General features: G+C 33.8%; 2 protein-coding genes across 3 annotated transcripts; both read left to right on the top strand.

Annotated features, from left to right (window-relative positions):
* The first annotated feature begins 2431 nt into the window (after positions 1-2431).
* On the top strand, positions 2432-17746 carry LOC134238211 (sushi domain-containing protein 2-like). The gene is made up of 17 exons (XM_062720324.1): positions 2432-3120; positions 8957-9259; positions 9360-9497; positions 9668-9830; positions 9999-10250; positions 10373-10509; positions 11630-11805; positions 12343-12600; positions 12856-13121; positions 13629-13772; positions 14034-14330; positions 14620-14745; positions 15043-15288; positions 15434-15619; positions 16730-16871; positions 17001-17039; positions 17152-17746. Exons 1-17 carry the CDS (start codon positions 2887-2889, stop codon positions 17237-17239), a joined length of 3195 nt encoding a protein of 1064 aa, XP_062576308.1. The 5' UTR covers positions 2432-2886; the 3' UTR covers positions 17240-17746.
* Positions 17747-21416: 3670 nt separating this feature from the next.
* Positions 21417-26057, top strand: LOC134238239 (charged multivesicular body protein 4b-like). Of its 2 annotated transcripts, XM_062720359.1 has the most exons (6): positions 21417-21847; positions 24155-24332; positions 24806-24911; positions 24991-25126; positions 25227-25313; positions 25376-26057. In XM_062720359.1, the coding sequence occupies exons 1-5, from the start codon at positions 21667-21669 to the stop codon at positions 25292-25294; spliced, it is 669 nt and encodes a 222-aa protein (XP_062576343.1). In that variant the 5' UTR covers positions 21417-21666; the 3' UTR covers positions 25295-25313; positions 25376-26057. The 2 variants fall into 2 exon arrangements, with proteins under 2 accessions (XP_062576343.1, XP_062576342.1); XM_062720358.1 differs by having other exon boundaries at positions 25227-26057.
* The last annotated feature ends 1263 nt before the right edge of the window (positions 26058-27320 follow it).

Below are 27320 nucleotides of genomic sequence, written 5' to 3'. Positions count from 1 at the left end.
TGGACTTTAAAACTTGAACCATCTGTAATGAAATAAGAGGTAGATGATGGTGCATTTTTATATCTATCTTTAATTCATATATATATTTCTTCAATTTTTAAAAAAAACAGGATAAAATTTTTTGAAGATAGCTGCGATTTTTTTTTAAATTTGTCTATCTTCAAGTATTTGTATTTATCCTCAAATCAGTTGTGCCTATATCCAAAATTAATGGAAGATATATATGGTTTAATTCAATTATATTATTCTTTAATTTATATGTATATAGAATCAATATATATATTCATTATGGTTTGAAGATAGATAGATAAAAGAATTAAAATTGATTTGAAGATAGGCACAAATGCCTTGAATTAATAATAGGTATATGTTTGATTCGTGCCTATCTTTGATTCCTCTGTGGAGATATATTAATGGTACTTATTTTTTAATCAGTTGTATACATATCTTCAAATGAATTAAAGATAGGTATAATTCGATTAAACCCTTATTAATTGAAATGAGCCTATCTGTATTGGAATTAAAAATATGGGTGTACATTAGTCGAACCTTGCTTTAATCATTTAAGTGTTGTGGAATTATTTATACCTATATACCTGTAATTCATTTAGGCCTATTTTTATTCAATTGTACCTACCGGTATGTTCAATTTATTTGAAGATAGGTTAAATTATTTGAATAATAGTAGTTATTTGAAGATAGGTACAAATATTTGAATGCATGTTAATTTTGTGTTCCATATAATGTGATTTGATTTCTAACTTGATTATTACTGGTGTTAAAAATCATATCTTATATACTTAAGTTTTTACTCAATTAGAAAACTTAGATTTGGATCACGCAAGAAGTATATACAGAATTGTAGCTTACAAGAGACCTGTCATTTAATCTAATACGATTTGTAATCTTGGTGTCTTTACTTCCGTATAAAGTTAAATCTGTTTTCCTTTGCTAGAATCAAATCATTGTACACTTTAACCGATTGGGCGTTTTCTTCAACTTGCAATAAGGAAGTGTTTTCTCTTGGAATTGATTTCTCTTATACAAGTCACTCTAGAATGATATAATATCAGTAGTCTGATTCTATCGACGTCAAGCATCCTTCGGTTCTTGATGGAACTCAATTTCATGATTCTTTTATTTAGAAAAGGGAATACAATTAAAATATTTTCGACTTTGTCTCATATATTGTATTTTTTGTGGTGGAACCACATCATGCATGATGTAAAGCGAAATTCGCAGCATGCATTCGTAGTGCATGTTAAAATTATTGCAGCTCTTTCTGAACGTACCTTGAAATAATACACTTAGGTGTGCTCATTAAGTTTAACCATCATACAAAAATGTATTCCTCGTGTTAAGTTCCTATTCTCTCTGTAGTCGGTTGATCGTATAAGTTTGGGTGTAACCTCTCTAATGATAATACAAGATATCTGAACAAGAAGACCTCAGACAAATTCAAATGAATGGAGGTAATAAATTTTTTTAGTACATAATTCAATCAATCGAAACTTCAAGGAAACTTTACAGTTGTACCTAACGATACACGGCGAGCCGAAATAAGATAAAGGCTTTGTGTAACTTCAATCTTTCCTTTCATTTTCCACCACATTTTAAAACATTTTCCGCGCACTTAGCGCATTCTTCCGGAAAACAGGCATTTTTAAGTTTGACGGAAGGGCAAAATAAATCACCGACTTAAAAGAAACACGCCCAAACGTTAAAAAAGCCAAATTTGCATACGGTGAACAAATAATTATCTTTTTATGTCATAAACGAGCAACTCTAACATTCAAACTTTCATGTACTATTAACCTAGACCGGGCCTGCTGTCTGTCTTTGATATTACGTCCGTATGTACAGAGCATAGCTAGGCCTGACAGGCCGCTGACTGATCACAGATAAATGTCTTGTTCTTCTCACTGATACAATTTATGAATGACTTTTTATATGAAAAATTAACGTCGTTGACCAGAAAAGTACAAGACTGGTATTAATATCAATTTATTCATTGCACAGAGAGAAAAGAGAAAATGGGTGTGATTAAGAGAGGAAAAAATATAAACAAACAATATCACTTTATTATTGAAAAATAGTTAGTTGTCAAATAACAACAAAAAATATAAATCATTATTTATTTATATTTCTTTATTCTACATTAATAAAAATAACAGTCGAATGACAAGGCAATTCACAAGGAATTTATCAAAAAAGTTAAAAAGGTTTGTAATATATTTTGCTAAAACAAATCATTCATAATTTATTTACACAAAGGGCGTACCTCTGTTAAACATACTAATGCGTCAATCATTGGTAAGTACTTCATCAATTTCCCATTCATAAATGGATATCGTCTAATCATCGCTGGTTTAGCGCAAAAAAGAACAAATAACTAGAACACATTTAACCATCCGCTTTTATATAAGTTATCAAAAATAGGCCCCTTTAAATATCGATATTCATTTGTTGAACTTTCGCCGAGGGGGCCGACGTTATTGCATAGCGATTTGCCATCTGTCAGTGCATTTAAATTGAACCACACCCATCCTAGCGATTATTCAGCGAGCGAGCGCCTGACCTACATTGGCGATAACACAGAGGGATGACTAGACTAGTGTGTACGTTCAGAAGAGTGTAGAGAGCGATCGGAGTTATGTCGGTGTGGGGTGTTCGTAGTTGGATCATAGCTTTTTGTGAGAGATTGAATATTTGAATGGAAATACTTAAAATGTTTGTAACGGATTGTGAAGTTTGTTGCTAGTGCTTTCATCAGACACTTAGTTAACTAACCCTTTGACAAGTCTTAGCAAAAAATGTGGTTTGACATCTCAATGCCAGGATGTGATACGGGCACAATCATCGAATCCATGCCGGCTGCGGAGTATAATGTGTTCACATGTTGGGAAATGTAATCGGAAAAGTGTCGTAAAATTGGTCATTCTAACCGTGTGTGTATTAAGTTGTGTTCCACTTGCCCGAGGTCTTACCAAACCCGACCTTTATCCTTTTGGAACGTCAGCTTCGGACACTATTACAGATAAAGCGGACGACGGAGGCTCGCTTAAGATTGAGCTGAAAAACCCTTTCAAATTTTTCGGCAAAAGCAAATTTAGTCTCTTTGTAAGTAGCTTTAATATCTGAGAGCCTTTTGGTATGTGTATAAGCCATTACTTCCGGTAGAAGAAATCATATGAATCAAATACACTGATTGACTCGTGCATTCATGGTTGAATGGTTAATTTTACACTTGCTAGTAGGCAACTCTTGTAAATGGCCTTTCTCTCTGTTTCTGCGTAGACAGTTTACATAAAAACGCCTGTGATTCATGATGAAAATCAATTTCCGCCTTCGTATATATGTAGGACTCTAAACGTGCATGGTAAATTGTTCTTTAATAGTGTGTTTAGAATCTTTGTCTTAGGAGTGAAAGCAGCGGGAAATCATGTGACGTCAGAGCACAGAATTCTTTTGCTTTGGAGGAGGATGGAATCTTGTAGTACCAACACACCACTATTTGTATTCAAGCTTCTCAGCTTTAATCAGATTTCTCCCAATATATTTATTTTGGAAATGTTTCGTAGAATCCTTTAATGGTGCATTTTAAAGAAGTAATGATAGCATTTTAAAGTAGTTACAATAGAATAGAAGTAAGAAGTGGTAATAGGATAAAAGCTTTAGAATGAACACCTAGGACTTAATAGTTTTGGAACTAAAATCTGGTGTACATTGATTACAGATGCATTATAACCATCAAACACAAGGATTTTCAATGAACCTCACTACATGTCAAGAAAGCAGATCTGGCAATTAATCATTTACTTTACAAACAATACGCGACAAAAGCTAGCCCCCAGTCCCCATCAGCTGTGGTCAGTGCCTGGAGCCCGTTGTCATCAAGGCGTGAAATATTTATAAATAAACTGAGTAGAAAAGATATTGATTATAAAATCAAGTGGAAGGTTTTTGAAGTAAAACCAGATGTTTTGGCATGGCGGAAAGAAAGCTTTATCCTGTGAACCAACGCAGTGATATATCCGTCCCAATAAAACACACGTGGGGTAGGGTGGAGCCCAAACTAACACACAAATTACTTCAAGATAAACAATTCCGCGATAGGCTGAGAAAATCCAGTTGTGTTCATTTCTAGACCCACTGTACAATTTTCTTACCGGTTCAGTTCCAATGAAAGAAATAAAATCGTTCACACAAATAAGAATTAACATTTCTATGTTTAAAAAGACCATGTCCGAGACCTAACTGAAGTTTTTAAAGCAAGTCTCCAGTTTTTGCAAATTTTACAAATGATGTTATAATACTGCCAGAAGTCAAATATCCAAGCCTTCAGCTGTAATTGACCTTTCTTGGTATTGATATAAATCGCCAGAAATAACAATTTAACCATTATATATTTTTTAATTTATTTGAATACGATTAGATAAATTGCAACTTTTATACAGCATCCATTTGAGTTAAAACTGTCTCAATCGCTAAACTTTTAATCATCAAATATGTTTTAACAATTTTTCCCTGTTTATTTAAGAATATTTCACTTCCCGATTTAATCATTGTTAATTAAAATTGACCATAAGATTTCAATTGAATGCTTGTCTAGTTAGAAGCAAAGAGGAAGGAATTTATTGAGAGCTTTTATGTTTAATTCACTAAGTACGTACACTGAAAGAAAAACCTAGTGAATTTAACTAGTGTGTTTCGTAAAGCGTTGGTCGTGATTAGTAAACTTTCAGTTTACTGGTTAAGATAGTGAGTTGTGGAATTAAAATTGATACCTAGTGAAAGTTTTCAATTCTAAATTTACTAATCTTATCTAGTAAATACACCAATATCTGGTAAAACTACTATTAAGGTAGTGATTGTATGGACAGTGAATCTACTAGTTTTCTTCGTGACATTGACTAGTTATTTTTTTAAAGTGTAAAATGTTTGTACTTAACATAATATTCCAGATTGTTGAAAAATTGTTGAAGAAAACGCTTCAGAGGTCTGTTTTAATCGTTATCAAAAACCAGTTATACCCGTATCAATTATATATTTTCTAAGAAAGAACGTTTAATTTGTTTTCCAAAACTATATTTTTCTTGTGGTAAATTTAAAGATTTCCAGATGAATGCTGGTTTTGGTCTCTGTTTTTTTTTTAAGGTGCACCACTCCCGCAGCAAATAACTAAAGGGCGTTCCTAAACAAATCTCTAAGAATAAGATGCCAATTCTTTAATGTCGTTAGTTGTTGTTTTTCTCGTAAGATCTTAATTATCGGAACACGAGCGGAATTCTTCACCCCCCAATAACAGATCAGCTTCTTCATCGCAAAGAGCCATTTTACGTCAAAGTTTGGGCGCAGTTCTTGTTTTGTTCCTATAATTAGACGTTAAAGTTTTAATTTATCTTTAAATCTTTTGGCTTTCCTCTGCAACCGCTAGAGGCTGTAGGACCATGTTATTTATACAATTACAGGTAGGAATATCTCCCCGGCTGCGTAAACTGTAGCCTCAGCTTATTCAAAAAGACACAATTGGTATTGCTATAGTACTGTGCAATAGTAAATGTGAGCAATAAAAAAAATATTAATTCTGCAAGATGGCTTCAAGATTATATATGTTTAAATTCCATACGGTGACCTGAAAGAAACATAACTAACTATTGCTTAAAGGAAATACTCTTGCGTGTGTTTAGCTAATAACCTAATAATTGCTCAAACTTACTCAATTGTTTATTTCCTACCGGAAGAAGCAGAACTTTAATATCTGTACACATAAAGATCTGGAGATCTGCATGTGATTTTAAAAGATTTTTCTGTTATAAATCGAGTAGGAAAGAATAATCTGGTAATATTTGTTATTACAATGACTTGCAGACTAGCGCCATATGCAATCTGTTTGCCTGCACTGTTGGATGCCATTTGACCTTGTAGTATAGATCATTGCGAAGGTCAGCTGAAGACACGCGGCCTTCTGTCGTCTGCCAGCTTGTGTCAGCACGCTTTTCAGTGTAACATTTAATTAATGAATCCTCCCCGCCTTTCTTGTTTTCCTTACACGACTTTTCTTTGCTAGAAACAAGAATCTCATTAATTAAAATATGTAAAATGACGTAATTAATACGTCATAAATAGGTCAGGGTTGAAATTGTATGAATACATACAGGCAAAGGAAAATACTGACTATTGAGTATTCCATGTCCAGATTGAAAAGAACTCCAATAAGAATTAATTTTCTAACTCAAACTGATCCGATTTAAAGTTTTAAGCAATAAGTGTATTTTTGCCGTATTATATACTTTTAAAAGTTGGGTTTTATACAAGGAAATCTAATAAACTTTCTCTTGTTGATAAATATTACAAAGAATATCCTGATGCATATACATAAAGAATGTTGTCCACATCACGCATATTTACAAAATCGTACATTCCAATGCAGTGTAAAGCCCTACAGCCGACCTCGGTAGCTTTATGAGTTTTATGTCACATTGAATACGTGCAATAAAAGCCCTGGCCATTCAGGTGTTCACTACTACCCGCTGACGTCCCCTGTTAGAACATTAACTCTCGGCCCCCTACTGGCGAAAATTCCTACAACAAAGTTTATGTTTCCGTTTTGCATGGTTGGATTTATTAGTAAAGTTAAATAAGTGCAAAATGAAATGGAAAGATTTCTTTCTTTTTATCATTTCTTTAATTTTATTTTAACAAAGACGTTTATACGAGATTTATTATGCTAGATAACTTTAAAGGCAACTAATGGATAGTTAATATATCTTTTAATTTATTAGACTTTTCATCTTTTTTTTGTAAAAAACTGGGTAAAAGGTCTGAAATTACTCTTAGATGGATATCTCGAGTTATACTACTGCATCGTGCAGTACAAATATTTTAAACAAATACAGAAGCTGTACAAATTGTTTGCGCTCTCTGACTTCCTTGCAAACATTTCTGTTTATCTTACCCCCACTTCGGGCCTTGATAGCGGAAACACCGATAAGAATCCATTGTAAAATAGAGAGAAGCTGTTTTAACACCCAAATCGAGGCTATTTTACTCCACCCTTGTTTACATGGCAGAAAGGTGAAGCTTTTGGGGGCCATCTAGGGGGTTGGTTCAATAACTAGCTGCAAAACGTTTTAAACAGAAAAGAATTTTTTTTTCGAGATATCACTAATTTCGTCGCATTCTAAAATATTTCTATGATGAGTGTTAATTTTTTGGAAATAAAAAACATGATAAAGAGAGAGAAACAAAAGTGACGGATTATATAACTAATTTTTAAAGAAGCTTTGAATTCGCGTTCTCTGAAATATTTCTTTATAAATTTAACAAAGCATAATATAATTATTAGTTCAGTATAATTTTCAAAAGAAATTATGACATATAATGCGATCAGTTATTAACGATGTAAATTCTATATCGACTTAATAATTGCAATCTCGTTTCCATATTTGTCTTATTCATTTTGAGGACGTGATTATTAAATGAATGATTTTTTTTCAACTTATTCAATTGAGTACAGTAAGAAAAAAAATGAAATAATAATGATAATTAACCTAAAATAAGTTGAATTTTCATCATGTTCATATTCAAAATAATAATTTCCAAAAATAGACCCCAATCAAATGATATAATAGTGGACAAAATTCGCAACATTAAGACGTTTCCTTATTTTTAAATTTTATTTTTAAGACGGCCTTGGTTCACTGTTTAAACAGGGGGACTAGACTTCAAATAGAACTGAAATCACTGCAATATTCTTATTCCAATTTATCAAATACAATGAAGTCGACAACGAAAACGCGACGAAGTTTCCTCCTAGCTTTTACGACACCCGATAACCGAGCAGCAGTTTGTTACCCCGAATTTGACGTGTAATAGTAATGATTGATAACAAGTGAAATGGGCAAAACGCCGACAAATGGCGAAATAGTCAGGCGGAGTCCAGCAACTGTCAATGAGACGATCTAGGTGGCCGTTATTGGACCAGGTATATGTTTACCTGAGGCTAATTGAATGCAGCCTCCGGCTCGCACTGTATGAACTTACGTAGTATCAGCCCACAAGGACATATTCTGATTTATATCCAGATATAATATCACCTCGTGTTTACCTAATACACTTCACTGTGTTTAGATAGCAATAAATTATTTTAAAATTTATTTCTGTGATTATTGTTTTGAAAGAGATTTAAGAGAAGGGTTGGAACATTTTACTTCTTTTTATTAGCCTGAATATAGTTTATATTTCACTACATTTTTAATTTTAGAAAAAAGGAAGACAGAATTTGAATCTTTTTGCCCGTGAATTATAGTATGCAATACTATCATTTTTGGCCAAGATGACTGCTTTCACTGTAAAAGTATTTCTGATTAATTTAAGATTTTGTTGATGTTTTCAGACTCAACATCGCATTAACATGAAAAATAAAAAATGCAGTTCTTCATTAAATTTTTAAAACGCGAACCCTTTCATACAAATGTTTTGGTGTTAATATGATACTGGATTAATATAAAAAGAATCGAAATTTTTGTGGCTGTAAAATTTTATTTCTATAATGAGAGAAGGCAGTTATAGAACAAGAATCTATTTAACCTTTTCATTTCACTTCTTATATTGAATGCTAAAATTTCAACTGAATAGGGAAATATGATTATCAATTAACTTCGCAGAATCTTAGATATTTTGTGAAGTACATTATTCATCTGAAGGTTTTTATAAGATAATATTTTTGTGAAGAATAATAACACTAAAGGGAGGGTCATATAAAGCTCATTATAGTCTTTTTTTCCCAATTCAGTTCTGAGAGATACCTGTGTATATATTTTATTACATTAAGTTAAAGTCAAAGAAATAAAAGTGCAGTTTTAAAATACTCCAGGAAAATTGTACAAACTAAATAAAAGAAATATATTCAATTTAGAGGCCTCCTTTACCTTTCTTCTACTCCTTTTGACAGGTGAACAACAATGGTCTTATAACCTTTGACGCCCAGCTTAGTGAGTACAAACCTAAGTCCTTCCCCCTCCAAGAAAATATCCCCCTCATAGCGCCCTTCTGGGCGGACGTGGACGTCAGCAGGGACTGGTCTAAAGGGAGCATTTGGTACAGGCAGGAGTACAGTCCCCTTCTCCTCAACAGAGCGTCACAGGAGATTCAGAACTACTTCATATCACAGAGAAACTTCCAGGCCAAATGGCTGTTTGTCGTCACCTGGGATAATGTCGGATTCTATGGCGCATCTGGACCAGGCCGAAGCAAAGTAAATCATAAAAAAATAACCATATTAAATACATGAAACACATGCAGATCACTATTCAACTTTAACATTCAAAATTTAAATAATTTTTCCTCTTCTCCAGAAAAACACGTTTCAGGCAGTGCTTGTGAGGAACGAGGAGAAGTCCTTTGTCATTTTTAATTATTTAAGAATCCTGTGGACGACCGGAAGTAACAGTTTGGGAGATCCATTAACTGGACTAGGGGGCAGCACAGCTCAGGTCAAAATTCAATTCAGGATTTTTATCGTGCTAAATTAATATATTTCTAAACTATGTTACTTCTATCAAATAATGTTTCAAAATTACAAATAAATCAAAATGCATTTATTAAGCACTTGTGATCTAGAAATATAAAAAAAAATTATTTCAACAAAGTATTTGCCTTGTAGGCTGGGTTTAACGCCGGGGACAAGAGGAATTATTACTCCATTGAAGGAGCCCAAACCCCGGACGTGATTAACCTAACACTTACTAGTAACGTGGGCATTCCCGGAAAATGGGTCTTCCAAGTGGACGGCAATAATATTCTGGATATCAAATGCAGTCATGCTGGTAGGGTGCATGTGACTCTGTAATTCAGCATTGCTTTTAATTCAAACCATGAGTACATGTTTGTTTGATATTTATAGTTTTAAATGAAAACTGTTGATTAGTTGCATATTTCTTAAAGCAATCTTGCATATCAATGGTATAAATAGGTGGTATATATATTTTTTTCAGAACAAATTGACGTTTTCCCGAAAGTGGGATCCATGTTTGGAGGCGAGGAGATACGCATATCAGGACCATGCTTTAGTTCAGCATTCACAATTCTTGCCCGCATCAAAGAAACAAATGAGACATTTGAGTGCACAGCTATTAATGACATATCAGCAGCTTGTATCATGCCTAGTGTTTTCCGCACCGGTCAGATGACGATAGAGATGAACCCTTATGAAATGGGTTGGAATTATTCCTCTGTTTATCAGATAGGTATATTACTTAAACTTACAAACTTAACTCTTACAGATTTATACACGAAAAACAAAATCTCAACCTTTTTTCGTGTTTTTTTTTTTCAAAGCTAGTATAATATTGCTTTATCACTTTTGCAGAAAACGTAGCGTCTTTGGCGCCGAAAATCATCCGTCATAACCCTGACTTGTGGGTCATCCAAACTAACGTGACCATGTCCTGGAACTTGTTCTTCACTCCGTCCTCTCTCTTCTTCCTGGACATACTGGCCTATCAGGTTCGTGTCCAATCATTATCATTGTTTCAAACTCATTCTTCTAAATGGTGTACCTTCATATTTCTAATTATATATATGGGTAATGAAAAACGATACAATTCTTTTATCATAGGAAACCCTAAATTGCATTTATATCAATATATCGGTACTATTACTAAAACTGCTCGGATTTAATCAAATTTTAGTAACGTGTATATCAAACATATGTAAGAGCAAAGTATGATGTATATAGTTCGTAATTCTTTCAATAAAAAATAACTTTCAGATTGGAAACGTTTTATGTTCCATTTATTTTAAGTGAGCTCTTTTTTTTTACAATTAGATTACAACTGTAATTGTAGATGCGCAGTATAAATAAAATGGGTGGGACACAGTACGTACATTTGCTTTTCTTATCGCTCTATCCAGTCTGTTTGTATCTCGTTTCGATTGAACAGATTCAGAAGAGGGTTTATCTGAGCTTTCCTATTCTCCTCACCTTGCCAAGAAATCTGACATTTTGTAAATTATGTAGAAAAAATAGAAAAAGCCGGAGGAAGTTGTATTTAGGTGGATTAACAGCTTATGTTTGATGACTTCATGAGAAGATGAAGTGAGCGATTATCAAAATTCATCTTTTTCTCGCCTTGCGTCATTGAAGACGTAAATGAAAATTTAAGAGATAATTTTATAAGAATAAAATCAAATAAAAAGTAGTCTACGTAAATTATTTAGGTACCTTGTCACTATTTAGATTATTTAATATTGTTTCAAAGTTTTCCGAAATGCCAGCAAGTTTTTTATTAAGATAAATAGGTAGTTTTGGTATCCTTAGTCGTATCCCATTTGGAACCTCACTGCAGAATTCTTCACACCTGATTCCAGAAACACAGATTATATGTTCTCAATAGCTAATTCAATATATTTTCTTTGAAGTTAATTTCCAGACGTTTAATGATAACCAAAGAACCAAAATTTATTGATCAGTAAGTCAAGATATTGCAGTGTTGGAAACACGTTCACAGCGCTGTCTGACCTTTGCGTTCTTGGCTTATTTCTCAGTTTACAAGTCAGAGGGACTTCATTTAGTCAGACTATCAGGAAATAGATTTCCTAAGAAATGTTTTGTTTTTCTTTTCAGAATACAAATGATAGTGGGCCTAGTTTTGTCACTGTTCACAGCAGTGAACTCTTTGACCTCCAAACTCCTACAAACTCATCCATTGCATTCACTTCCTTCCTATTAGACGGGATCTTGTACGAGGATATGACGTCATTGGTTTTACGTGTGAGATATAATACCTCTGCTGGATTTAGGTAAAAATATTTAAGGGTTTGCAAAACAAATTTAAGAACATTTACTGTATTTAAGTACATAGTAAGCTGAAAACTTTTGTATTTTTGTCCCCGAGAAATCAAAACTGCTCCATCAGTAATCTGTTTTTAGCTTCTAAATTTTTTTTTGCAAGTTCTGTTTATTTTTTATTTATCTGGGTTCGACTCGTATTTTATTTATTTTTTTCTAAATATATTCCAAACACTTCACCCAAATTCTAAAACGTTGTAGTTTTACAAAGCCTTTTTTGTTGAAACGTGTCATCTCAGAGGAAACCTTTGTTTTTGAAAATTTATATTGGCGTTAAAATTAACTTACTCTTCGATTTATGAATAAATTTAAATCCTGCAGAAGAAAGTTGTAAAGAAATCAAAAACAAATAATTAATCCACCATCTGAACATTCACACTTTCGCAATGAGTTCTCTGACATCATTTTATTTCAGGATAGTCCAAAATGCATTAAATGCAAAATGTTTAAAAACTTCTCTCAGAAAATTATCTTGTTCTTTTCTGTAGTTCGATTTGGTCAGATGTATTCCCAATAAGATGGTCCTTATCTACAAATGCTGAAAAAATGTGCCAAAATTGGTTAAAAAGTTCACTTCCTGTTCGAAATGAAACTGAGTCGACTTGTCCCTGTACTCTAAGACAGGCGTCACGTGATACTGGGCGTTATTTTGTGGACCCCTTGTGTAACCTTCAAAATAAACACAGGGAGACAAACTGCCTGTATAACCAGGGTGCGGCTCAATGCTTCCGGAGAATGCTTCTTAGGTTTGTGTCTAATTTATTTTGATAGGCTTGTGTCTAGTTTATTTCAAAGAGTTGAGGGAACTCATTCGTTTTCTGGATATGTTTCTTTGTAAACAGATAAGCAAAAGCTTACTACATTATGTGGTGTTTCTTGACTACAGCAAATTCGCATTTGATCAAAATACAAACTGATGTAATACTTGTGCAATAAACTATGCATCAAAATCTTGAATCTGATTAGAATATTGAAGTTTTGTGATGACTTCTGCTTTGTAGCTTATCTATGAGTGGAGAAACGTGCTGCTACAGCGGGGATGGTGAACTGCTGGATGCACGTGATCAGCCCCACGCTGGAGGGACCAGGTCTCTCTATCACATACATGCACAGGGAAGGGATATTGTGCCCTTCTTCTCGTATTTCAAGAATGATCTGGTGCCTTTTGTGCAGTGTTGTCAATATTCCTACAATAATTCCATGTGCCAACATTTCTTAAAACTTCGACCGCCAACAACGTGCCAAGCATACACCCCACCCACTCCTGGTAATTAATCCTTTAAATTGTTAATTAAGCTTCGCAGAATAAAAAATAAAACAGGGTTTTTGTTACAAAAAATATACGAGAAGAATGTAGGTCTGAGCAGATAACATTTACACACAACACGTCATAGCTGTGGAATAATCAAGGTACAAACGCTGGTATGTTCTGCATCTGTGTTAACCTCTTTGGTATGACGATTCTGAAAAAAATAATAAAAACATAATTGCATAGATAATGTCAATTATTCATTGATTTGGGAGAAAAACAAACTCGTAGCGTAGTTTTATTTTCAGTATACACTAGTCTCTAATCTCTCTAAGAAAAAAAAAGCGAATCCGATGTATTATAAAAAATAAATTGTTGAAATTTATGTTCTATTTGAAAAAAGTATACGTAGAAAATGTTAGAAACAAACTAAGAAAATCAAAGTTGGAGTAAAGAAGGAAACTGTTGAAGTGATATCCGTTTGACAGTAACAGTCCCTATTTAAGACAAACTTTGGTTTTACAGCGCAGGCAGCTGGGGATCCTCACTTGACAACGTTAGACAGGAAAGATTATACTTTTAATGGCATCGGGGATTTCGTCTTACTGCAAGACGTCAATTCTTCTATGGTTGTGCAAGTGCGCTCCATTCAGACGAGGGACACCGGGGGTGAGTCATCCAACGAAAATAAAGTTATCAAATTCTGACATAAAAAAACCCGATATTGATCGAATAATCTGATCCAATCTTACTCTTATCAGTACAGCTTCAACAAAATACTTTTAAAAGCTCTTACGGGGTGCCCCTTGCCAAAAAAAAAAAAATTATCAGATACATTGTATTTTTGAAATTGAAGAATATTTGTAATAAAAGAAAAGAAATGTTTTGTGATACTCATTTCTTACATATATTCTTTTTTGAACATTTCAGGGATTTTGCAAAACGCCAGTGTATTTTCTGCAATAGCAATGCAAACGAGAACTTCTGACAAAGTTGAAATCTACAAAACTAGTGACGGAATGGCAGAGATTTTAATAAACAATGACTCTGTAGAACTGGTAGAAACTACCTCAAACTTTAATGGTGTTAATTTGGAGCGAGGAGAGAGGGAGAACTCTACAGTGAATATTCTAGTTGTGTTTGAGAATGAAGATTTATCCATATCAGTCGATGTGTCCAAGGATCTCGTTAACGTTCTAGTCATGATCAGCGGCGAAAGATACAAAGGTAGCGAAAACAGGCCGTCATATGAATCCATTATTTAAAAAAATACATAGTTGTACATTATTAACAAAGTATTATTTTTTAAGCAAAATGTCTCTTGTGTAACCAGAATTTTGCACTCGGTGTACTGAAAGTCATGATGTATCATTGTATAAGCATGTTTGTATTTCGTACAAGGTCTTTTGGAACCGTTATGACAGCTTGTAAGCTTTCCATTTGACAGGTCCTCTTTGAAAACAGGTCAAGTGCTTAGTCACCTTGACACAATATTAACTTTTCACTTGTGTTTCAGGTAAAATTCGTGGCTTGCTTGGTAATTTTAATGGAGATGACAACGACGATTTCATAACCCGACAAAACCAGGTGCTGCCTTCTGATGCCTCAATGGAAGACTTGCATTTCAAATTTGGAATGTCCTGTAAGTCATTAATTTCGGGATGTATTTTTTGGTCATTCTTCCTCTAGGGTGACTCCTGTTTAATGAATGATAGTGACTGAAAAGGAGAATTCAATTCAACCACCTTTCCAGTCCCTTCAGTAATCATTCAGTTGACTAAAAGATGCAGTTTCAGTAATTGATTTAATGTGATTTATTTGAAATGAATTGTAAATGAAAATAAAACGTTTATAACCCCCCTTTGTTTTCTGATAATAAAGATTTAAAATCAAAATTCCTGTGATATTTGTTGAATTGAGATTTTGTATTTGTTTTCAGGGGAGGTGCAAAGTGATGAATTGTTATTTACACGCCAAAACACAGAAAGCACTGCAATAAGCTACACACCGGTATTTCTGGACGACATTGGAAATCCGGAATTAAATTTGACTGTTGTTTTAGAGTTGTGTGGTGATAATAAGCAGTGTCAATATGATTATAGTGTAACTAAAAATGAGAACATAGCAAAAGGGACCATGCAGTTTATAGAGAAATTCAAAGAAATTGAAAGTGATGTACAGAAAGGTATTTATGCTAAAACTATGTCTAAGCCTCTAAATCGAAATATTCACTTTTTCTGATTAAGAAAAATGCAATGTATCAATACATTTCAATTCCTTACAATCATCTCTTATTGCAAACTGACGTAGTTTTTTAATTAATTACTTAGTGGTTAGGTGCCCGTTTGTGGATGTGCCAACTAATGGGAATCGCTCAGTAAGCGGGTACTCGGTGGGGGCCAACGCCACATTCTGGTGTAAGGAAGGTTTCCAACTTATACAGGGTGTGTCCTTCATAGTCTGCAGAGAAGATGGAGGGTGGTCAGGGGGCACACCTATGTGTGTTGAAAAAGTTGGTAAGTGAAAGTTTCTTCATCCTGTCTAAATTTCCTTAAAATCTAATGTGTTGTAATTTTTAGCTCACCTGAGCCGAAGGCTCAATTGAGCTTTTCTGATCAAAATTTGTCCGTCGTCTGTCATCGTCGTTGTTGTTGTTGTCGTTGTAAACTTTTCACATTTTCATCTTCTCAAGAACCACTGGGCCAATTTCAACCAAACTTGCCACAAAGTATCCTTGGGTAAAGGTGATTCAAATTTGTTCAAATGAAGGGCCACACCCTTTTGCAAGGGGAGATAATCATTAATTAGAGAAAAATTAATGGCATTTTTAAAAAATCTTCTTCTCAAGAACCACTGGGCCAGGAAAGATGAAACTCATGTGGAATCATCCTCAGGTAGTGTAGATTCAAGTTTGTTCAAGTCATGACCCCCGGGGGTAGGGCGGGGCCAAAATGGCCGATCAAAGTTTTACATAGGAATATACAGGAAAAATCTTTAAAAATCTTCTCAAGAACCACTGGGCCAGGAAAGATGAAACTCATGTGAAATCATCCTCAGGTAGTGTAGATTCAAGTTTGTTCAAGTCATGACCCCCGGGGGTAGGGCGGGGCCAAAATGGCCGATCAAAGTTTTACATAGGAATACATAGGAAAAATCTTTAAAAATCTTCTTCTCAAGAACCACTTAGCCAGGAAAGATAAAACTCATGTGGAATCATCCTCAGGTAGTGTAGATTCAAGTTTATTCAAGTCATGACCCCCAGGGGTAGGGTGGGGCCAAAATGGCCGACCAAATTTTTACATAGGAATATATAGGGAAACCTTTTTAAATCTTCTTTTCAAGTATTTCAAAGCCATGATTAGTAATATTTATATGGAATCATCCTCAGGTAATGTAGATTCTAGTTTGTTGAAATTATGATCCCCTGGGGGGTTAAATTTCAAGCCCCCCCAACTTAAGTTAACTTTCAGTTCTGATCTGATATGCTTTTTTCCTAGCCGATGTGCTCAGGTGGGCCCTGTGGCCCCTGGGCCTCTTGTTTTAAATCAAATCATGACTATAAATCAAACTGTAAATGTTTTGAATTGATAAAAATTATTAAAAACTGATTTTATTTTATCTTGAAGTTGATGAGAGTTCAATAAGCAGCTTGGTTGTATACATAGCATCCAGTTCTGGAGTTCTGGTCGCTGTGATTTTTATAGCAATTGTTCTTATGGTGCTCGTAAAGTGTAGACGAAAACCCAAACCTGAGGCGGACCCGGAAATGTAAACAAATTTTATTGGCTATTGATATGACATAAAACATCATATTGGTTTGATTTTCAAAATTTATGTGTGTTTTTGTATGCGAACTTTACAAAGTTGTAATAATTGAATTTATTATTTTAATTTTAGAAATGGACCCATATTTGAAAATCCCATTTTTCTGGAAAGGTTTGTAACATTTTCAGTACTGTCTCAACATGTTTTGTTTTGGAAAATAGCAATCGATTGCATTTTATTATCCAGTAAGGTAATGTTTATTTTGGATATCTTCTCTTTGCAGTTTATCGACGTTGGGAAATGGAGGGGCCTTTAAAATTCCTCGTCCTACTTATGTGGACCCTAATCTTTTGGACGACTATTTCTTCTAGTGGCTTGTCGTGAGTTTAGCTAACATTTCCGTGGTGCATTGCTCTAGTCAGGGGATCTATTAAACAAGTCTTTCAGAATCAAAAACTGCAATATTTTACCGCCTCTCAGTTCTAGCCAGTCTTTTCATTGTTAGATGTAATCCTGTTGATTGTTATAATGTTTTAAGAGAAGCATTTTTACATGATGTAATATCTAGTGCGGTTTGATGTGCGTTTATTATTGATAGGATGATTTTAGTGATTCTTATCATTCCAGTCATCGACATTTTATCATTGATTGTATATATTATCATTTCTACATTTACGTGTTCATGGGTAACAGAAGTATGAACATGTGTTCAGTGAATTTAGAATGCGAGTCACTGTGAAGTTGTCACTGTTATTTTTAAGAATGCTTCATGGATGTGTGTTGAGCGTAACTTTGTTGAACATGATACATAATATTATTTGTATATAATGATGGAACAAAATCTTAAAATGAACAAATAAAAACACAAAATAAAATTGTTTTACTCTTTGTTCTTTTTTTATGTTCTTTTACATATATAAGAAATGATGAATCCTTCTAAAAAGCTTTGAAAAAATACATTAAATTGAAACTCCAAGTAACAGAATTATACAAGAAAGAGCAGGGCAGTTTCATTGGTGAGAAATGAACTAAAAAGTGATTTGTCAAAATATTTCCTGCGGTGTTATGTAAAATATATATCCCCACCCCCGAAGTCTGGAGACATGCCAAAACCCGAAAGGGTATTAAGACAAAAACACGTTTAATTAAGTAAGTTGTACTATACAAAAAAAAATTACAAGTATATCAATTCCATAAAGTTTGCATAAATGAGTAATTGAAATGTATGTCAGATATGGAGGCGTTGTATTTAATGAAAACAAGCTATTATGAAAGTTTTCTAATTGAATTACTTGTAGACTAAAGTACCGCAAACCATGTGTAATTTTTATTTAACTATCAAATGTCGGAAAATAAGTTTTAATAATTTGGACTTTGAAAACCAAGCTATAATTTTACATATATCGTTAACACACCAAAACAGTCATAGTTTGCTCCTATTTCACGTGACCTTTGACATAGCTGGGAGGAGATAAGGGGTTTCTCGTCAAAGTTAACATGCATTCTGCAGTGGGCCAAACACGGATTGTTATCGCTTGATATTCCAGTATGTGCGAAGATAATAAGAAAACTTGCATGTCTTGTTTCTAACGCGAAATTTACCTTTTCTTTACATTGTTTTAAATTATAGTCAAACCAAATTGCTGCTTTAATAAAAACAAAATAACCGTTCCATAAATTGTGGTCTATGCTACATGTATATTACAACGCACTTTGAAAAAAAAATTCCAAATTGCGTTAACTAAAATAAAGCACTTTAAAAAATAAATATAATTCTTTTTAAAGAAAGTTGATTCCGACCATATTAGTGCACTCTGAAAAAAAATCACAAGGAGTTATGCTTACAAAGATTACCAGATTTGATGGCATATGGATATCAGCTGACAACAGTTTAGCAAAATGTCACTTTTTTACTTTTACAATGAACATGAATGGTCTTTCAATTAAAAGAAAATGAAACATATGGAGATAACGAACAGTATTCCAGCACAAAAGTTCAAATAAAAACAATACAAAATAAGAGCAGAGCAAATACACACCTCAAAACATCAGAGGTGGGATCAGATGCCATGATTGAGTGAACATCACATGCCGACCGGTCACACCCGCCATGTGCTCCTTGTCATGATCGGGAAATAACGGTAAAATCCGTCGTCAGTTCAGAGTTCAAATAATGCACTAACAATAAGTATGAAAAACGTCAGTCAGCGTTTGACTCAATGATAAATTGTATTTGCTGACGAGGTCATTGTATCGACCACAGAACTTACGAAATGATGACTTTAAACAAGACTGCTGATATTTTTGTTTCACCAACTTGTTTGTTAATAATTTATCCCGTTTTAGAAATTGTTCTAAATTGCTCTTGCCTATCGAATCAACTGAGATACATAACCTCCGTATGCTGGTGAATAAGTAAGGGAAATTGACAATTGTAAAGTTGCGGTCATCACGTTTTTCATAGAGCTTAACGTCCCTTTCAATTAAAATATCCAAATATGAAACAGATGTGCCAGACTCTGTGGTATCTTTTAACTCAAGCTCACCTGGATATGTCGTATCGACATAGGAATGGATATTAACATTGTTAATTGAAAATTTTTCGTTGTATACCGTATATATTCAAATGTCTAGTTGAAGCTTAAGGCCACAGCAAGTGTTTTCTTCGTATCACGTTTAAGATTTTGGATAAATTCTGCTTCATATGAATATAAAAATAGGTCTGCTAATAACGGGGGGCAATCGGTAACCATGAGAATTCCATTAGACTGTTGGAAGACCTGGTCTTCAAAAACCACATAATTATACAATGTATAGATACGAGTGTTATCATTTAGAAACAACTCAAGCTTTTAATGACAACTTCAGAGTTCTTGTGAAGAAGTGATTTTAACAAAATAATTTTGCAAATGACCAATGACAATATAAGTAAATTTACGAGTTCCATTTTTATTGAAAATTTAGCCGTCAAAGATATCGAAAAGCCTAGTCTTTAATTCATTGTGGGAGGGTGGTTGTGTATAAAGTTGAAAAGTCATAGGCTTTGAAACTGTTGACTTTGGTAATTTTTTTATGGACCCATATCTAATTTACATCACTTCTTGAATAAATTGTTGTACAGTACTCTTAAAGTTTCTCATTCACTACTGTTAATATCTAAGTGAGGAGTAAAGATGGGACTTCGCTTAGCATTTACTGGAACCCGCTGTGTATCTTTATTTGTAAGGATTTTTATGAAGTTTTGGAATCCAATATGAATATGGAAGTTCAAATTTATTTTGGTTCTTAAGAATATTAAAATATTCAAAACTGACAATTTCTTCCTTAGAAAGGGGAACTGAGTATAAGTTGAATCAACATTTGTAGAGTTAAATCCAAGTTCTTCCTAATACTTTTCTGTGTTTATAATTTTCTGGGTTTTTTTTCTCAAATATGACCCTGAGGAGTACGAGAAATGACACAAAATGGGGTCTACGTTTGTATGCTCCTTGAAAATAATCTGCCCTCAGAGTATAATGGTCTTAATAGTTAGTTGGTAAGTATTAAAAAGATATAAATTGTATTCAATTTTGTAAAACTACTTTTGCCAAAGTATGGTCAGTTGGATATCGTTGCCGAGATCAGCGATATGGCCACCTAGTTCCTCTTCTTTGATATAATAATAGATATATCAACGTATCATAAATGAATAATAGTTATTTCCATGCATATTTCGACATAATATATTCCAGTCGGGCAACTGTTTTTCATACTTGGATATTTTACTAGATAAAAAGACGTTAATGATAACCTAGCAACAAAGCTTTATAATAAACATGATGACTTTAACTTTTCAATCTTCAATATCCCTGACATATGAAGTAATATACCCTTATCAACTGCAAAAGCATGTTCTACGTACGCTGAATTATTAAAACAAGGTGATTTACTGACAAACAAGTTGTTGAAACAAGAATAACAACAGTCTCGTTTAAAGCCATCATTTTGTAAGTGTTGGGATCATACAATAATCTTATCAGCAAATACAATCTATCTAACCAACGTTTTTTTTTTCAAGATAATTGTTAGATCATCAGTCACACACGGTGGTCTAAAAAGGATGCTTTTTCCTCTATAGCACCTGATCCTATCTCTGATGTTTTAGAGGACCCTGTGCATGCCCTGCACCTGATTTGTATCGTAGGAATGGACTTCTAAGCTTGAATGTATACGCCGTACGTTATTTCCATCAACTTCATTCTATGCCTTATCCTCAGTTACGAGTTTCAATGTATTTCTCATAAAAACAAAATTCAATTTTATAATTTTCAAAAGTGAAATACTGTATTTCATTTATTGAATAAAAAGCTTTTTACACAGTGTAAATATATATATGAATATTATGTTATATAAATTGGTAGCAAGATCTCTGATAATTGTTTCGTAAAGATACAAGGATATGTGGATTAAGTAAATAAGATAAGATATTCATGTTAGTATTTATGATTATTTTTATCTAACATGTTCATATGCAGGGCAATCAAGTAAAATGCTTTTTACATCTTCAACAATAGTTTGCATCGGAAGGAATTTATTTTTTCTATGAAGACTTATAGATTAGATTTGATGAGTCACTTGTAGACCGACGTGTGATCTTTACTTACTCTTGAAATTTAATCATGATTTATCTGGAAATTTAAAAAGTTGTAAGTTTCTATATTCGAAATGATGACATGTCGTCACGTGCGAATTGTTATAAATAAATACACAGGAGTTGTCCTCCATTAATTTATATGTTTTTTTTTCGACGTCGATAGAAATGGCTTCTAAGTTTTGGAGTCGATTTTGGGGGAAAGAGAGTGAAACTGTGTCCACGGAACAAGCGATCCAAAAACTACGTGATTTGGAGGAATTATTAAATAAAAAATCTGTGTACCTGGAAGAAAACATCCAGCAAGAGACTGAAAAAGCGAGAAGCGCCGGATTTAAAAACAAACGAGGTATGAAATTTTTACACAAAGAATACAAATCCGTATTTTTCTCAAATATAAAAGTGATGCAGGAAATTAGAATCTGTCCTTTCTGTATCATTGAAATCCCATGCTGTATGAACACATAAATAATACTTAGGGGTCATCTGAGAAAGCGATTTATATTTATTAAATATAAATCGTTTTCTCATACAATCATGTATGACCCCCTAATTGCCAAATTTGTCAGTTTTCACTTACTTTCTTTAATGTTGCAGAAGACATTAAAGAAAATAGGGGAAATTGACCAAAAAAATGTTGCAGAAGTCATAAATCTTCAATGGATTATTCCTTCAGATAATATAGAGCACATGCATTGCCCACAAGGATTTCGAGAAATGTGATTTAATGTTTACTATAGTAAAGCTTTTGCTTAACATGGGATCCCAAAACTGAAATAGGCCTTTAAAGGAAAATAACCACTGAAATGAGTTTATTTATGTTACATTCTTTCATGATTTATCAAAGTCATAATTTGCTACTCATATTTAAGCCAATTTAATAACTTTTTGAAAAGGCACAATAAAGCCCAATTAAAACCACACTTTTTTCTCCATGGAGATCAGTGGAGATAATGAACAGTATTCGACTTCAAAACTCTGTACAACAATACAATCAAGAGCAGAGCAAACACAGATCTCTTTGAACATCAGAGGTGGGATCAGGTGCCATGGAGGAGTAAATATCCCCTGCCAATCTGTCACACCCCTCTGTGTTTAATTTCTTGCTATGATCGGGAAAAACAGAAGAATCCGTAGACAATGCGGTTTGTAAATAATGGCCTAATAATAAGTATAGGAAAAATTGTCTTATTGATAAATTGTATTTGCTGACAAGGTCATTGTATCAACCAAAGAACGTACGAAAAGATGGCATTAAACGAAACTGCTGATATTCTTGTCTCACCAAATTGTTGTCGATTACGACCTTCCTATTAAAAATCGGTGTCCGACTCTGTGGTATCTTTAATTTCAAGTTCGCCAGGATATATATAAATATATATATCGGGAAAAGGCGAAGATAACGAACGATCAATCTTAAAAATATCATCAAACAATACATTTCTTGTGCTTTTTCTCATGTAGGTAAGTTCTGCTTCATAAGAATACAAAAACAAATCGGCATAATACTTCCTGGAGGTTTCGAGTTTTGAGTTGGCAATACATGTATGTTTTTAAGTTTTTCCTCTACACCGGTTAAAATGTTTGTATTTTTATATTCATATGAAGCAGAATTTGTGCGAAATCTCATGCGTAAAAAGAAGAAAACACTTGTTGTGGCTTTCAACTCAGCATTTAGATATATCGACGACGTCGACGTATTGTCAATTAAAAATGGTAATTTCCATTCCTACGTCGATACGATATATCCTGGTGAGCTTGAGATAAAAGATACACTGTACCACAGAGTCTGACACATCTGTTTCATACTTGGATATTTTACTTGATAATTACCTAATGGTAATCTTACAACCGAGCTATATGATAAACGTGATGACTTTAACTTTTCTATCGTCAGCTTCTCTAACTCATGCAGAAATATATACCTTGCATACGGAGTGTATATATTTCAGATGATTCGATAGGCAAGAGCTTGCTCAACGTATAGGAACAATTTCTAAACCGAGGTAAATTATTGACAAGCAAGTAAATGAAACAAGAATATCAGCAGTCTCGTTAAAAGTCATCATTTCGTACGTTCTATGGTCGATACAATGACCTTGTCAACAAATACAATTTACAATTTATTATTGACTCAAATGCTGACTGACATTTTTCATAGTAATTGTTATTCCATTATTTATACACTGAATTGACGACGGATTTTCCGTTATTTCCTGATCATGACAAGGAGCACACGGCGGGTGTGACCGGTCAGCAGGGGATGCTCACTCCTCCATGGCACCTGATCCCACCTCTGATGTTTCGGAGGTCCGTGTTTGCTCTGCTCTTATTCTGTATTGTTTTATGGACTTTGAGATTTAATACTGTTCGTTATCTCCATATCCTTCTTGTAAAGGGTAAGCTAGGATAGGAATCTTGGAAGATCATAATTAAGCTTGTTCCGGCAATTCATTTTTTGTTAGTAACAATTTATTTTTATGATGTTAAGGAATCGAGTATATAATGTAGGGTAGATCGATCTCAACTTGGCTAGTTGGAGAGTTAAAGGGACTTTAAAACAATGAAATGTGGTTTTTAATAATTCCACTGTTTCTAAGTTTCAAAATATAAAACAATGCCTCTAATGAATTGAATTTTACTCTATGATACACAGTTGCCTTAAAAGCCTTGAAGAAAAAGAAGAATTTTGAGAAACAGCTGGCTGAAGTTGATAATACGCTGTCCACCATCGAGCTACAGAGGGAAGATCTAGAAAATGTGGGAACCACCACCACTGTTCTCCAAGTCATGAAAATCGCCAAGGAAACCCTCCAGAAAGCTAATCTACAATTGTACGTAATGATTTAATCATATGTTATATTTTATACATTGTGGCACGTTTCTGCCCCCTACATGCAAGATAACTTAAACAAGCGAGAAAAGTATACAAGATAACTATATTTACAAGCAATATCTGTCACCATATGTGTAATATTCCATATTTCTTCTGGAGAAATTTTGAAAGACAATGAAGTAGTTATCAACAGAAAACACTGTTTTTTACTTATATTCTATGTTAAAGGGTATAGAACACTTTTACTGCTCAAGACTACCATGAAATTAAAACTCTTTAGTGGACCGTAGGGCTTAGAGCTGCGGACAATTTGAATCATTTTATGGAAAATCATATTCTCGGTAATTTTAAAGATAACTCAGAAACTGAATCTAGCCTCAAATAGAAATCTATGTTGCATTTTGACGACAAGGTGTATGGGTCAAAGTTTCACTGAATTTGTGCATTGTTTGTCTGAATAATCTTTTACAGAGATGTAGATAAGATACAAACCTTAATGGAGGATATAGAAGAACAGAGGGAATTGGCACGAGAAGCCCGGGAAGCCATAAGCATGCGTATTGGCCCAGATGATGACGTAAGTGATAAAATGAATCCCCTCGATCAAAAATATTTCTTCTAGGCTTATTTCAACAAAATTCAAAATACAATTTCAGGACGAACTGGAGGAAGAATTGCGTCAGATGATGGAGGAGGAGGAGGTGGATGATCTTACAAAGGAACTGATGAAGTTAGAACCGGTTCCTGCCAAGTCTGGGGACGATCTCGTTATACCGGATACAGCATCAAAAGGTAAAATGTGTGGCAAGAAATAATTTTCTGATTGTTTCATTTTATTTCCTTTGTCTGGATGTCAAAAAATTAAAACGATTTTATTCCATTTTCCCTTTAGTCCATAGGGAAAGGAAAAAGGAGAATGAAGAAGATGGTCTTCAGGAACTTGCGGCGTGGGCGAATTAATAAAGCAATGATCATGTCTGTTCAATCTCTACCCAGAGTTATCGTTCCACTAATAGCGAAGCGAACGACAACTCTGGGTAGAGATTGGATGTCTGTTGATCCAACAATGGCAAATTACAGCACCAATTGTATACTAGAATAAGACTGAGTGCTAATGACATTCTGTTGTTTAAAAAATGACTGTTTTTAAAGGTTCTTTACATTGGAAATGACATAGTTTTGCAAAGTACTGCACGGTATGCTATGTTTACCACAATCAACGTTGTAATAATATATTGACAATTTTTTTTAGAATCAATTTTGTTGAAATAATTATATATGTAAAACTGAATCTAAACAAGCATCCTATACATACTTGTAATTTTATCAGCTCATTTTTATTTTTATTGTTCACTATAATTAATGCCTGGAATTTGGATGAAATACATGGATCATATATGCCCAAAGATAATGTCGAACTCAAAGGTCAATTCACACAATATAAATTAGGAGCAGAACAAACAGGGAACTCCAAAACATCAGAAGTGGGATCAGGTTCCATGGAGGAGTGAGTAACCCCTGCCGTGCTCCTTTTCACGATCGAAATAAAAACATCGGAAAATCCATTAGCATTCAGGGTGTAAATAATGACCTAACAATTAACTTGTGTATATGCATATTGTATTTCATGTATGATTATAATCGTTATGTACAAATGTTGTGAATGTACTTTCTCTTTCCCCCAAGAGGACCCTTAATTTGTCAATAAACTAATTGAAATGAATATATTGAATAATATCGTAGGAATGAAAAAGGATTATTGATAATTAAAATACCGCAACTAACATTAATTAATATAACGCTATTTCTGGATTTTCCATACGGAATCCATTTCAAATATATATGCTAGTACTATAATAGAATATTTCTTATTGAAAAATATCAGTAGATCCGTTGTGTATATATTCAAGGAGGGGGGTGGTCCTGTCCACAAACACCTGTCAGCTCTTTACATCTTACTGAACTGTGACGCAACATGCAATATACACGTCATAGAAGTGGTTATGACATTGCCTTTTCCCTGCAAGCACTTTTTAGATCGGTACAAGTTTTTTTTTTTCTAAAGTTATGAGTTAATAATTATGATGGTAATCTTTTTTAATAAGAGCTTAAATTTTCTTATTTATTAGATTTTAGCAAGTATTAAATAGAAGGGGATCGGCAGTAAATTGTTCTAAGATTAAATTTACTTTTGAAAGTGCGTGAAAAATGTGTGATTGTGGGGAAAAGGTATATACGAGTGGTTATCAAAAAGTTCGTGGACTAGCGTCATAAAATTAAAACCGCTTTAAGCACATCAATGAATTTTAAAATATCTAATAAGCATCATCTTTTCTATCTAAAGAATAAACCATAAATCATAAATTTTATTTTTTAATAAATTAGTGATATTTTTGTAAGCAATGGTATGTCCAGGCGGCGCAACCTCGAACACGACGTTTTTGCGACCTATGTGTTACTGAAAAAAACTCTTTTGATATGGTCATTTGACATCCAAAAATCCCGTTAAAACAGGTATGTGTCTGGACACAATTGTTACATAAAATACGAAATTTTCACTTCATTCTGGAAGTTTTATGAAATTTTATCACAAATTTTACACGGAATGGCCAAACAAATGAGGCCTTGAAAATGACGTCAAAAGGGGGGAGGGGTTTCCGTTTCCAATAATCTATAAAGTTTTGTCCCTAAAAAAACTTGTATAAACCTAAAATATGTTGAAACTGGCTACAGAGAAATAAAATGCATCCAGAGTACTTGTCTTTTAATGTCAAAATAGATTCAGAGAGAAAAGGGATACACAGTTAATGTCGATGTGCAGTCCAAGTGTGAAAAATCAATCACGTCAAAAAATGACGTTGATCATGCGTTGTAGATATTGAACTCCCAAAAGCAAAATGTGCCGGCACAATCAAGCGCGGATCTCTCCCAATGTATTAATCCATTTGGAATATTATATTCATTGAAGGCCACTGTTCATGACATT

The sequence above is a fragment of the Saccostrea cucullata genome, unplaced genomic scaffold, assembly GCF_032062105.1.
Source record: "Saccostrea cucullata isolate Sc308-1 unplaced genomic scaffold, CSIRO_AGI_Scuc_v1 ctg570, whole genome shotgun sequence".
Taxonomy (NCBI): domain Eukaryota; kingdom Metazoa; phylum Mollusca; class Bivalvia; order Ostreida; family Ostreidae; genus Saccostrea; species Saccostrea cuccullata.
This window is presented reverse-complemented; position numbering and strand designations above follow the sequence as displayed.

Coding starts and splice junctions, on each gene's coding strand:
- LOC134238239 (XM_062720359.1), top strand. CDS start 21,667: ATGGCTTCTAAGTTTTGGAGTCGATTTTGGGGGAAAGAGAGTGAAACT. Junction 21,848..24,154: donor CGGATTTAAAAACAAACGAG/GTATGAAATTTT, acceptor TATGATACACAG/TTGCCTTAAAAGCCTTGAAG. Junction 24,912..24,990: donor GTATTGGCCCAGATGATGAC/GTAAGTGATAAA, acceptor ATACAATTTCAG/GACGAACTGGAGGAAGAATT.
- LOC134238211 (XM_062720324.1), top strand. CDS start 2,887: ATGTGTTCACATGTTGGGAAATGTAATCGGAAAAGTGTCGTAAAATTG. Junction 9,498..9,667: donor TAGGGGGCAGCACAGCTCAG/GTCAAAATTCAA, acceptor TTTGCCTTGTAG/GCTGGGTTTAACGCCGGGGA. Junction 12,601..12,855: donor TTCCGGAGAATGCTTCTTAG/GTTTGTGTCTAA, acceptor TCTGCTTTGTAG/CTTATCTATGAGTGGAGAAA.